The sequence below is a fragment of the Lepisosteus platostomus genome, chromosome 15, assembly GCF_059453375.1.
Source record: "Lepisosteus platostomus isolate fLepPlt1 chromosome 15, fLepPlt1.hap1, whole genome shotgun sequence".
Taxonomy (NCBI): domain Eukaryota; kingdom Metazoa; phylum Chordata; class Actinopteri; order Semionotiformes; family Lepisosteidae; genus Lepisosteus; species Lepisosteus platostomus.
The window spans coordinates 26718666-26732361 of NC_142625.1; the positions used below are offsets into that span (position 1 = coordinate 26718666).

Consider the following 13696-nt stretch of genomic DNA (forward strand, 5'->3'; position numbering starts at 1 on the left):
CTCAGACCCCCTTAGATGCAGCCCTGCAGTTTTATTGCTGCTTTTTAACACTTAGGTGCTTTATGACCTGGTGAAATTAAATGCTCTCTCAATTAATTAAGTCATTAATTATTCCACTTAAGTTGCTGAGGCTCCCCATAGGAGAAGGAAAGAGGAAGCCATGTGTTTGTGTGCGGACTGGGCGGACTGGGTGGACGGGCGGACGGCTCTGCAGGAAGAAGAGGTTCTGGGCTGGTTCTGGTTCCTCAGTCCCAGGCTGGTGCTGTGTTCTGGGTTGGGGCCCTCAGGGAAACAGCAGCACAGTAACAACTGGCAGGCAGACAGGCAAGAGAGAGCAGGGGCCTTGATTCTGGCAGAGATATAAGCCAGAGGCCCGATTGTAATCACTGCTGGAGTGCACGAGTATGGATGTTTCATTTTTGGAGTGTTGTGTGTTTATTTAGATCATAGGTGTTCCTCTGAAGACTAGATCACTGTCTTTCGGTGTGGTATAGTAACAGGAGCCCAGAGAGTTTGTGGGCACCTATTTTGTTGTATTTTTGTCATTTCTACCTTCATTATGAAAACCTAAGTGACATGCAGCCTATAATATTAATGTTATGTTTATTATATTGAACTTCCAGGGAGGCTGCAGCATTTTTTACTTTAGTTAATGAACCGGCTGAGAAGGGTGTGCAGACAATTACGGGAAGGAAATGGTTTTCAGAATCATTATTGACTTCACCTGGTGCATCTCCAGCTAGGTTTTGCAGCCATTGCGGAATGCTGAACGATCCTTGTTCAAGCATGGAACGGGATCAATGATTGGACATGAAGGGAGAGAAGAGTGTGGGAGCGCGCGGCTGACTCGCCCGGACGCCCTCCGCATGGCTGCCTCCCAGCAGGGGGCGCTCCTCTGTTTCCTGCACTGCTCCGCCCCCCCCGCGTTTCGCTCCCATTCCTGCTCCGCGGGGAAGAAGAGAACTCTCACCCGCTTCAGTATCAGGGGCCCCCCGGGGCCAGGAGCTCGCTCCGAGGTGCTCGTGTTGATCTCATGAGCCGGTCCGGGGATCTGCAGCGGGGCTGGCTAGTCCAGAGGCTTCCAGCGAGGGGAAGGGAATCAGGGAAGCAGGAGGCCCTGGCACCCGGAGTCCTAAACCGTCCGGGAGCTTCCTCTGATGTGTAAACAAGCACTTGACACGCAAACTTTCTTGCCCTGAATAAAAGGAGATCTTGGCGCCCCTGGGTTCTGACAGCCTCGCTTTTGCGGGTGGTGACTCGTTCGGTGGATGTCGTGGAAAAGGCAGACATGTCTTGGAGCCTCGCTGCTCTACAGATGGTTTGATTAAGTCATCCCCTGTTGGAAGATTTCCCCAAACATTGCGTTGTTGTGGCGGAAAGTGTGGGTACGGGATTAACAACACAAGGAAAGTTGTGAACAGAGAGCAAATTAATTAATTAAGAAAGATGCCCGCTGACAACAGCCAACATCACTTTATGCTTTGCCTTCTCCCCCCTGCAGCCAGAGAGCTCTCCACCAAGCTGCCTGGCACAGCTGTTCGGAGAGGTAAGCTCCGTTCTCCCAGGGGCTCCGACCCAGCCGGAGAGATCGTGCGCCACTCTTCAGAGTGATTTCTGCCGCCCTGTCCTGCACAGTCAATTTGCTGCAGAATCGTCTTATCTTTGAGAGCAAAACAGACTGATAAAATCTGCTGCAAAGCCCTCTAGCTGAGAGATCTCCTGGCAATTTCCTCTCCACTATGAAAAATCTGCTGTCTCATCCTTATTTTTGCGCAGGTCTTCTTCACAAACTGTCTCACAGAGTAGTTTCACGCTCATTAGTCAAAATCTTTTAGCACTTTTGCCAAACACACACTCTGTCTTATAATCCTAGTTCGCTTCTGGGCGCTACAGACTGGCGAAACATGGGGTCTCTGGAGTTCCAGCAATCCTCCTCGAGCAGGTAAAGGAAATTCTTCCATGGGAAGGCAGATCCAGGGAGTTTTGATGCCAGAGTTAAGAAAATGGAACAAGAATATTGAAGGAGTTGTTAATGAACTGGCTGAGCAGGATGTGCAGAAGTCAATTAACAGAAGGAAAATGGTTTTCAGAATCGTTATTGACTTCACCTGATAGATCGGCAGCTCACTCTTACAGCCATTGCAAAATGCTGAATGACTCTTGTTAAAGCATGGAACTGAATCACTGCACCTTGGCTGTAAAAGACCTACAGTAGTAAAACGTCAGGAAGAAAATGCATTGGGCTAGCCTTATTATACTGGGTGTTAACCATGCTTATTACAGTAAATGTAATGAAAATGAAGTATTGATACAGTTATTTTTATAATTATTTTAATTGTTAAAGTCTATTGCACATTTCAGCTGTGAAGGTTCTCTTTTTTGCTAGTACATTTGTAGCACTGACTGATTGAATTGAAGATTACATTTCTTATAAATAGAGCAGTTTTCTAAAACATGGTGTTACGTTAGATAAATAAAAGGTGTGTTGAGGTGCCTGAACTAAGCAGTGGACAGCTGTCAAAGTGTAATCTCTCCATCACTGACAGCTCGCTGTCAAAAACTCTTTGTGCTAGGGAATCATTCAGATTAAGGCTTCAGTAACTGTTCGAAACCAATTACACATCCAGACAATTTGAAATTGCTTTAAAGCTTATCAAGGCATTTGTAGAGTCAGTGTCAGAGCTTGTAACTTGCACCAGCATAAGCAGTGGCGAAGTGTGTGTAGGTTGTGGGGAAGAAGGTGGAGAGACCGGGACTGTGCCCGGAAAAGAGGCAGGTAAAGGCTGGAGTAGGACAGAGTACTGTAGATCCCCTAATCCCAGGTGAACAGCTACAACACGAGAAGTCTGTGCCAGGTCTTATTCGGCCATTTGTAGATCCCCCCACCTGGAAACTAGTCATGGGAACAGTGCTCGAGTCAGCCGGGTGGCAGGCCCAGGAGCATGATGGGAGGAAGCCCGGCTCTCCGCGCTCCTGCGTCACTGCTGGGCTCCAGGCCGGGGGTCTACAGGTGGCTGGGCTGGGCTCCAGGCCGGGGGTCTACAGGTGGCTGGGCTGGGCTCCAGGCCGGGGGTCTACAGGTGGCTGGGCTGGGCGGTTTAATTACACCTCTGGGTTATAAAATACAGGGTTCGTGCTCTGTGGAGAAGTGTGAAGGGCACTGTTCGGGAACGATCGATTGATTGATTGGTTTGTTCTTCATTCAAAGGGCCATCGATTTAAACTGCGAAGATATTATTCCGGCCAGGCGCAGTGCAACAGGTGTACGAGTGCCAGCGGCACAGCAGACTGAAAATGCGCAGCTCCCATGAGGCCCAACACTGTGCTGGAGCCGGTCTTGCTCCGGCAGAGCAGGCGTGTGCAGCTGTGACTCCCCGCCCGCGTGGCCCCTCGGCGTATCGGTCAGCCCACAAGTCCGGCCCTTCCCTTTCCCGTCCGCCACCCGGGGTGGGGCGACGCTCTTCCTGGGGGGGACCAGCAGCTGCTGAAACACGCGTGCGGCTTTCTGACTGCTGCCTCTCGCGGCTCTCGTGCGGGGCGGCCGGAGGGAGAGAGAGAGGGACTGGATCATCCTCCCGTGCGAAGGTTTATTGTGATAGCTGCAGCTTAATTAAATCGACTGCAGTAAGTCATTTTATTTTCGAGAAGCGAGATGCATGGGCGACCGTTCGGTCTGCACAATGAGGGAAGGGACAGATTTCGCTAGAGCACGCTGGTCTGGTAGAAGAGAGACTTCCTGACAAGGGTACTTTATGACAATTCAATAGCTGGAATGAGTTCAGTAAATTTTCCTTGCCCTGCAGCTCAAAACGCATTATATCCTCATCTATCGCGGGACTCTTGGGGTTGTAACTATTGGCAGCTGAGTAAAGCAGGAGACCTTGTGCTGTGATTTACATATACACACCTGGCCGGGCTGGGCTCGTGGGCTGGCGACACGCTGTGCAATTTATAACACCGTCTATAATGGAAAAAGCCAATATCTGCCATATGTACAGAAAGTTGCTTTATTAAAAGGATCAGTTATATATCCATGTTGGGGCAGTGGGACTGTCGTATTTAAATTGTGCAGAGGAAGATGTAATAAAGCCTGTTTTCCAGTAGGAAAACTCACCTCCCGGGAGACTAGTGCAGTGGTGTTTATTGCTGCTCAGAGAGACTTGATTGACGTTGATACGGCTGTGTATTAGAGAATGGCTTTGATATAAAGATAGCACATGCGTTTTAAAAATAATTAGTAGGTTTTCATTTTATTATTCAGCTGTAACCACAATCCTTGACGAATATCCAGGTGTCCCAGTATGTAGATGGCTGTCAGTCACTGATGGATACATGATAGTGAAAGAATTATAATTACTTCCTGGAATGAAACATTAAATTTAAATGAGACAGCACCCCACCCCTTCAGGGAAGACTATGACTGTATTCCCCATTGCATTATAGTAACACTGATGTGATCTGTTCATGTTGCATGGGCCTGGCAGAGTTCTCAGTCCTCACAGCTGTGAGCCTGCACAGCCCTGATGTCAGGCACACAGGCTGTTTTCTGTTGCGGTCCAGTAAGAAGGCAGACTCTCAGTGTGATCTCCAGGACAGGTGTGCTAACCAAAGCCTTGGAAATGGGTTAGCTGGCTTACTCGAACAGCATTGTAGGCCATTTGCCAGTGGGGTTAAACGGAGGAGATCCCAGGTTACAGAGGTTTAAATGTTTGGATTTGAACCTCATTACTCACCTTTGCATCGACATTAACTGCTGTCCATGTACCGTTCCTGCAGGCACATGTCTCTGGTAGGCAGATGTGGCTGCTCTGCCTCCAGACTGTTAATGACCTTATTAGCTTGTGTTTCTGAATGTCTGATTTCTACCTTTATTGCTTTATCATGCCTACACTCCTTTCCTTTAGCATTTTCAGATAATCCATCATTCTTGTTGCCAATCCAATTAAACTGCATGTGTTTTTTTTTTTCTTTCAGCACTTTCTCAGTAGATAAAACCCCTTTCCTGAAAGGCATGGTTGTTTCTGATGTTAATCTCCTCCTCCTGGCTGGAGGTGCTCATGCAGAGATGTATTTACCTTGGGAGCCATGGGCACTTGTGAAGTAATCAGAAGACCACCTATGGCTCCAAAGATCAATAACTGAAATGCTGCGAAAAAAAAAAAACCTGGCTGCTATATGTGAAGTGTAATTAAAACTAAAGAAAGGAAAAATATAGCCCTGACCCTTTGAAAATATTATACCAATCAGCAATAAAGAAGCTTCTTTCTTGTTTAATGGTGCATTGATTTTTACATCACTAAATAATGGAATCATAAATTACCTGTCACAATAAAATACCACTAAAGTGGAGTGTGAGCGACCAGTGGGCACCTCGGGTTCCACCATCGCAGTTTAAATGGGGAGTAGAGAAACTCAGTGGCGGGTGTTTCTCTCCCAGGCAGGACGATGATTGTGCAGACATCGCCCTGGCTAACGAGCCTGACCCCGCGGCAGGTGAAGGAGGCAGAGTGTCACGGACGTCCAAAGGGACTAACCGTGGGGAGCAGGAGAGCGGAAAAAGACCCATACGTGTAGCGGCGAGACGGGAAAAAGGCCCGGGCTCGTAGTGCAAAGAGTTCAGGAATGCCGTATAGAAACCTATGCCCTCAGGGAGCGGACGTGGGGCGCCCTTGTGCTAGGCGGGTCTCAGGACATCCGAATGTCAATGCTGAGCGAGGACAGAGTGCAAGACCCGGAAATATATAGCCCAAGGGAAAGAGAGGGACAGGAAGGACAACAGACCGGAAACTAGGGACAGGACAGAGAAGGAGTGCCCTCTGGCTGCAGAGGGCGTGACACAGAGGGGGTGTGGTGAGGCCGGGGAGCCCTGTGAAGCTGTGACACTGGAAGGAAGGGGCCTCTTTTTTACAGCCTCACTCATGTCCTGACATATCCAGCCCTCTCCAGCCCCTCGCCCGCACAGTCTCTGCTTTCTCCCTCGAAGCCTGGTGTAAACAGCTATGTGGGAGTTCTATAGGCACACTCCACACAGATGCTTCAATGCAGTAGTGCACATAGTACCACTTTGACTCCTAACTGCAAGTATGCGATTTCCTGTTCTGAAGTGTTTCAGAAATATCCAGCCCTCCCCAAGACATGCCCGTGACCAGTGGTCTGAGACTGGGCGACATTACATCAGTTGGCATGTTTTTGTAGCATTGAAAGGACTTATTAAGGTGGAAAGCTAATTAGAACATTTCCTGAACCTTTACCCTTCCCGGCTGAGAGAGCGCGATTATCATTAATTGGTCAACGTTCCCGCGCGCGAGGAGCTGGTGACGGAAACACTGAAACTCCCCACGCAGGACCAGTTTGTGTTCGGGTAGAGGGTAAAACACAGAGGATGTGCGTTTAGTAACATTCGCCGCGCTGTGACAGGGCGTCTGTTGTGTCCCAAACAGCGCCGGCATACTGACAGGTGTTTTACCTGTAAAGATTTACGGTAAGACTTTTTGTTTACACGAAAATACGCCATGACTCGGCTTGTGGCTGATGTGTGTGTGCTGTACACACGCTGCGAACAGGCATCACAGTCTGTTCCCGGAGGGGGGGGGTGAGGGGGTTGTATCGCCTCGGCCGGAGGACGGAGCGCAGAGTCGGGGACACCGCGCTGGAGCCGGGAGCCCTCGTCTTTGGAGAACTGCGTCTGGATCGGATTCCCGTCCACCTTCTGTTCATTTTTTCTCTCCCCCCCCCGCCTCCCCTCGGTAAACTTTGAATTGGATATCTTTTCCCGGAGGGGGGGTGTCGCCGGGCTGCGCTCGCCCTGCCGTCATTCCGTGACCGAGAGGCGCGCTCAGGTGGAGCAGAAGTTCGCTCATCCCCGCAGACCGGCCGCACGCAGGGCGCAGAATCCGTTTCGGCGAGAAAATCTCGGAATTGTAACCCCCTCCCACCTCCCCTCCTCTCCTCTACTCTCCTCTCCTCTCTCTCGTCTCTGTTGTTCTTGCTCTGCGATTCCAGACCACAGCGCTCCTCTCGCAGCCCGTCTCCGGCAGCGGGGGAAACGGAGAGCCGGTGCCAGGAAGGACCCGAGGGAGGGGGCCGAGATATACCCGCCGCGTCCCCCCAGCCGGACCCGCAGCGGGGGGGAGGAGGAGGAGGAGGAGGAGGAGGAGAGGGGGGGGTTCGCCTGCACCAGCCCTCCCCGCGCGGTGCCCGATGCGGGACACCTGCAGCCCGCGCTGGCAGCGAGCGCGCGGACGGGCGGCGGGCATGTGAAGCGCGGCGGCGGACCGGCACGAGGATGTCCGTGCTCCTGCTCGCGCTGCTGCAGCTGCTGGACCCGGCGCTGGGGCAGTTCTTCCCGGGTGAGTCCCGCGCCCGCACCTCCCGCAGGTGTGCGGGCTCGCCGTCCTCCTCCCGGGTCTCTGGCGAGCCCGGAGCCTCCTGCCCGCCGGCTGCGGGGAATGTGGGTGGCCGTCGTTGTCGGGAGTGAAAGCGCCGTGGGTCCGGGGGGCGGACAGTACGTGTGTGTGGTGCCCCAGAAGGAGCCCATCGGGCGCCGGGCCGGAACCCGAGCCGGGAGCACAGCCCGGGCGGGTCGCCGAGCCGGACTCTCCCGGGAAGCTCGGCGCCTCGGCAACTTTTATCGTCCAAGCATTTGAAACCGCTTTCGCGTGAGGGCCAACGGGTTCTCCGGCGTGCCGGCTCCCTTTGAATATTGCTCTCTTTCGTTGTTGTTTTTTTTAAAAAATAATAATAACACTCTCCACAGAATCGGTGTTTATATGGCGCTCCCCATCGTTTAAACAACGCGACCACCAAATTTCAGTTGGTCTTGTTCTGGGTGTTTGTTCCCCGGCAGAGCAAGTTGAGCAGCGCGTTGGTACAGTTCACTCGGCTCGAGTTTCGCTCGGGCTCTGCTCGGGGTGGGGGCGCAGTCCGGGGTCCGAGAGCCGGTGTGGAGAAGGTACAGTTTCAGGCTGCTGGTGCTGCAGGGGACCTGGAGGCTCGTTCTTCGCCTCCAGCGCCCGTTTCACTCAACAGAAAGGCGTCAACGACAAATTATGGCATTTCCAGCTACCCATCACTTTGACCCCCGCCGCCATCCGAAAAGCGAATCTGTTGCCTTTAGAATTAAATTAAACTGTCTAATCTGAGGTTCCTGTGGGCGAATGTTGCTGTTTAAATACGGGGTTCACGGGACTGAAACTTCACTCCGCTCGGAGTTTGAAGGCTGAACGGAGCCCCTCCGTCCGCACAGCTGCGCTGGGGGCTCAGGCCGCGCCGCTAGATGGCGCTCTTGCAGCGCCGAACTCGCGAGTCGCCCTGCCGGAGACACCGACACCCTTGAGCCCGAATGACACCGGGAGCCAGTTCAGGATTTGTGCTCCAGCGCCCACCGACCACTGTACAGCATCGGGAGGCTTCTTTCTGCCGTGTTGTCGAGCTTCATTCAGACTTGCGCCGGGTTTAGGTCTTTATAGTACTTCATCGTCTGTAGTTAGAACGCGGTAGCCGTTCTGTTCTAGTTCTGCATCGTGACTATGATTAGACATGCGTGTACTTGTAAACCTTGCAAATAAGTCTAAAACGTTGAAGAACTTATAAAGGCGGCATGATGTGAAATGCTGATCCCAAGCCGTGAAAATCATGCAGAGTGGAGCAGGAGGTCGGGTTCTGGTTGTCTGTGGGTGTCGCGTCCCTCGTGTTTAAATCAGTGGAGTAGTGCCGGCAGTGAGGACAGGCACTGGGAACTGGCATAGCGAGGTGCTGAGGTGCTGCTGTCCCGGGATTCACAGCTCCCCGGCCGGACCCGGACACGCCTGCGGACTGTCCGGCTGCGTGTCCGCGGCGCGCCGGCCCGCAGGCCCTTCCGTCTGGAGCGGGGTGGTCAAGTTACCTGAGCACTAAAAATAGCGCGGGAGAGCTTCGGTTACAGCAGACTTTCTGCACGTTCCGTTCCGGGACAAACGATAGCCCCCCGAGAGAGAGAGAGAGAAAGAGAGAGAGAGAGAGAGGCTCCCTACACCTGTAACCGGAGCCCCCGGCTGCTTCCCTCCTCTCGGCTCACATGCTTCCCGCGGCGCCCTGCTCTAGCGAGGTGCGGGGCTGACCGTGCTGGACAGTCCAGCCGCCCGCACCTGTTGCCTGTGAGCGGCGGGCTGGGGGCAGGGAGACGAGGCGAGGCGAGCCGGGGACCCTGGTGGGGAGCAGCGTGTCGCCAGTGCAGTGCGGACAGCCAGTGAAAGGGCCCCTTACAAAGTCTTGCAAAGGGAAAGTCACCGAGGAACAGGCACATTGCATGCTCGGATTTTTATTGAGCAGAATAAAGTGGCGCATCCGTGACCGTCCACAACTTGCAGCCGTGTTCTCCCTTTGAGCTGCTCTCGGTGTGTTACACAGTCCCAGCCTGGGGACTCCCTCCTCGGCGCTCGGTGTTCAGAGCCGCTCATCGCTGTGACGGGCAGCGGCCGCTGGAGACGGACGGGAGAGAGCTTGGCTCCTGACCCCTCTCCGGCTGGAAGAGAGGACAGCTGCTCTCTCCCTCCCTGTGTCACCTGTGCCCGATGTTCATGCCACGAGGCGCCCCCGTGACGTCTGAATGTTTCCTGCCCTGTGCCGCAGAGAGAGCGTGGTTACCTGCTGCGCACAGTGGCAGACCGGGGCTCTGCTCTGTGTAGGCAGACCAACCCCCCCCATATGGGCCACAGCACCTGGCAGGCTTTCTGTGTTTCAGCCACTGCCCTTTCTGACGTCAGGTAACGTGCGCCTCATAACTTCAATACTGTAGTCTCATGTGAGCATTAAACGGGTCAATCTTCATGCAATGCTGCGTTTCGGTAAATATTGAAATATTGAAAAAGTTGAAAGTAACATAACTTGTTGCACATTTCTTTTCTCGTAGCGTAAATAATAGTTGTTTAGTTGATTAGTTTTCTCCTTTTTTTGAGATTAAAACTCGTGGCACTTCATCTGCATTCGGCTTGTAAGAAGTCCCCGTGAGAGCGGCCGTGCGCTTCTGTGCAGCGGCGGGGTCTGCGCTGGCCGCTGGGCTTGGCTGCAGCGGGGCCTCCGGGAGACTGAAGGGGTTATTTTTTTGTCTCTGCCTTGTCCTGAAGACAAGCCCACAGCTGACCATCAGTTTACTTCTCCGCTGGAGAAACTGCGTGAGCATAATAAGGCGTCTACTTTATTATTCCATAAATCTGACTCTGAATATGAACTCACACCCTTTATACTTTCTCAGACACGCTCAGTGTTTTGCACATGGCTGAACGGCTGATGATTATTCTACAGTACAAATCTTAAAATCAAACTCTCTTCAGAGTTGAATTTTGAGCGCGTTGTTGCATTGTGTCAGCAGCGTGGTTTTGAACGGTCTGTGTCAAAGCTTTGAGCAGTGGCCTTTCCAACCAGCCTGACTGTGTGCTGCCCTGTTTCTCTTCCTGCTCCGTGCGTCACGTTTGCCACCGTGTGGAAGCAGCTCAGCTGCGTCCCTGTGGGAGCACTTGGTATTCCTAGTCCGCCCGGCAGTTCATTCAGGGCTCCAGCGCTGGCCTGTCAGCTGCTGAGGTTCGGAGAGCTGGCCACGCGGAGTGTCAGCGCAGGGTGATTTCTTCTTCCTGACTGTTGTTCGCCCCGGGTGGGGAAGCCGCATTCATTTTGTCGGGAGGCTCGTCTGATGTTTTAATTTCGCCCGAGACGTGAGAGGGATACTGTTCTGAAAAAAAAACAAAACTCTCCGTGCCAACCGACCCTCTGTGCCAGAGTAGGCTGGGGCCCGTTTGAGGACGGGGTGCTGCAAAGTTAGTGCTGTTCGCATAAAAATAACTCAAGGAGAAAAAACGTGCTGCTTGCATGCGAAGGCGTCTGCGCCCAGCCTTTGCTCCCTTTGCTCCTTGGATGAGGAAGGGGCTGCCACTTTCAGGATGTCCCTTCCGCTCTCCGCGGCCTGGCCTCGAGCAGGGAAGGGTCTGACTGCCCACGGCATGCTCATTATGCGAGGACATTGCCCGGGTTTGCTAGCTGACAAGAAACTGACTCCACTGGGTGTTCAAAGAGGAACAAGGAGCAGGGCTAGGGTCAGTGAAAGAATAAGATCTTGTCAAATACAACCCCAGTATGTTTCAGCTGCATCCCAGCTCACAAAGACCCAGAAAACCAGGCTTCATTACTGGACAGAGGACAGCAGACACAGGGAAGGCTGCAGGAAAATTGACATCTATGGTCTTGGAGATCGACAGGCCAGGACTGACCAACCCTGATCTGATCACAGGATGTTGTAATTTTTTTGGAAGTAATAAGCCTTGTGTTTCCTCCCAAAGTGTCACTGACTTTCAGTAAATATCAGAAATTGGTTCGCAACCGTTTAGCTTGACGGTGCTCCTCTGCCTGTCTGCCTGGCTGTCTCTGCCACTGGCATCGTCAGTGTGGGAGTTCTGTTTTCAAAGGAACTTTCAAAAGCTGAGCCTTTTAACTGCAGCAATGGGCTGAGACAGAGAGGCTGAAGAATGGCCTCGAATTAATGGTGTAATCAGGAGGTCGGGTCCCTGCGGCCTTGACTTCGGCTGCTGAAATGAGATGCAACAGAGAGGGTGATCTGTGAAGTGTGGCAAAGTGCTTTCTGGAGGAGGTGGCGAAGGGGGGGGATTAAAAATAACGCTGAATTGTGCCCAAGCACTGATTTCACACTGATTACAGCCGTGAAATTTCGAACAGGGAGGAAGAAAAAAGAAATCAAATCGGAACTAATAAGAAGAATAAATACAAACAGACGGCAATGGCCAGGGTAAAGTACTTCAGGTGTCTGAGAAATCAGAAACTTAACGGCACGAGTGGCCTGGAAGCGAGTCTCGAGTTAATGGATTTCATGTGCAGGCATGCCAATGGTGGGCTGTAGGCAGTGTTTAGTAGTTATGTGTCCATTTCTGTTTTCAGCACAGACTTGATTACTTCCTCTCTGCTCATTAGAGACGGTCTAGTCTGTAATTGTTTCCTCTAAACCCCGTTATCACCAGCTTCTGATGTTGCCAGGTAGCAGCAGAATGACGTGGTTTGACGAGCTGCCAATCACCTGGTTAATTAGTATTCTCCGAGCCCCTTTGGCTGAGGCCCTGCATCCAGCGTGTTGGGGACACAGGGGTTTGAGGTTTAGAAGCAAAGGTCTTCTTATCTGCGCGGTTGTCTCGTCTAATCCCCCAGCTCCCGTTTTAGTTGTTTGGCTAAATTGCAACTCGGTGCCAGTGCTGATATCCACCAGCACAGCAAAGCCCCTGTCAGTGTCTTTTGTCTGTTGTGGCAGCAGTTTAAAAGCTCCTATCTGACCTCCCCCCCCCCCATCAAAATAAAAAGAACACTTTCTTTGTGACTGAAACTGAATACTGAATTTTACCCCTCAAGTTTCATCGGCAATAAATTCACAGAGAAACTTACCTTTCATGAACAAAATGACTAAAATCCTGACAGCTGCTCTGAGCTCGTGGTCTATAGCTTTTATGTGTTAACAGCATTGAACGTGTATTCACTTTTTCTCCAAGCCTCTGGATTTCAGAGGAGCTGAATCAGTGAGCTGCCTGAGCTCAGTGTAGTGTGATCACTGCAGAGCAATGATGCTCTGGGTGAAAGGGCTACATAACAAGTGATAAAAAATAATTATTTTTTCTTGGGCAGGCATGGTTTACAGGACCTCTGTTGTTCTTGTAAGATTTGTTCCATCCGATTGATTTATTATATTCTAACCTTAGAGATGGTTGAGCAAATATAGAGGTGAGCAGTAGTTTGTGCATGTGTTGTTTGCGCTGCCTTGTTAATGGAAGGAGGAGCACGAGCACATTCAGAATCAGTCGTAACTGTGTGAGAGACACAGCGAGGGTAGTCTGCTAAAACACATGGTCAGTTTTGTCAAAGCTGTCTTTACTGCATAAGGCTGCTGTTTAGTCTGATCTGGTAACTGTGTTTGACTCTTGGAGGCTTCATATGCTGTATAGTGTTTACAGGACACTATGTATCTCTAAAATTAAAGTTTCATTGAGGCAACAAGACCCAGTTTGACCCTCCAAGCTATGGAAGTGATTTGTGTCCTCGTGTGATACTGTTCTGGACATCTTGTTTATCATTAATTCTTGAATTGCAGAAGGCTTTCAAGGTAGTACAGTTAAGTGGTGGATGTTCAGATGGAGGGGATTGCCTAAGTGGAGTCCAGCAGGGCTCCACTGTATTAGGATCACTGCTTTTTCTAATTTCTGATCTAAACTGTGGTATACTTAGTAAAAATAGTCATCCCTGCAGATTATATCAAAATTAGAGGATTAGCAATCACTGGAGAAGTGTCAAAAGAAATGCATTAAAAAATTAGACAATATTCAAGACAATGCAGACAATTGCAGAGTGTGATGTGCAGGTGACAGATTTATATTTTGTGCATCACACGAACTTCTCTTTACGTATGTATGCTTATAGGAAACACAGAGACACAACAGTTAGCTACATTACATCATTACCAAGGTCTAAAGAACTTACATAAAACCATTTGTGAGAGAGCTTTTTGGGGAAAACTTCAAAAGGAACTAATGCATCCTGCTCATCAAGAGAGCTCATCCCTGCCATCGGCATGATGGTTGTCGAGACAGTCTGTGAAGAGGCCATGATTGGTTAGACCATGAGTCATGATAATGTACCCAAATCAGTGGGGAGATTAAGTGTGATGGACTGG

At 51.1% G+C, this 13696-nt stretch overlaps 1 protein-coding gene across 13 annotated transcripts in view; it reads left to right on the forward strand.

Annotated features, from left to right (window-relative positions):
- Positions 1-6562: 6562 nt before the first annotated feature.
- Positions 6563-13696, forward strand: part of ptprt (protein tyrosine phosphatase receptor type T) — a 190992-nt gene continuing 183858 nt past the window's right edge. For 4 of the 13 annotated variants that reach the window (XM_088607914.1, XM_088607915.1, XM_088607909.1 and 1 more), the window contains exons 1-2: positions 6565-6746; positions 7003-7349. In XM_088607914.1, coding sequence (XP_088464040.1) covers positions 7286-7349 — 64 coding nt within the window. In that variant the 5' untranslated portion in view covers positions 6565-6746; positions 7003-7285. Of the gene's footprint in view, positions 6747-7002; positions 7350-13696 lie in introns of all 13 variants that reach the window. The other 9 variants (XM_088607904.1, XM_088607905.1, XM_088607908.1 and 6 more) reach the window with 4 other exon arrangements.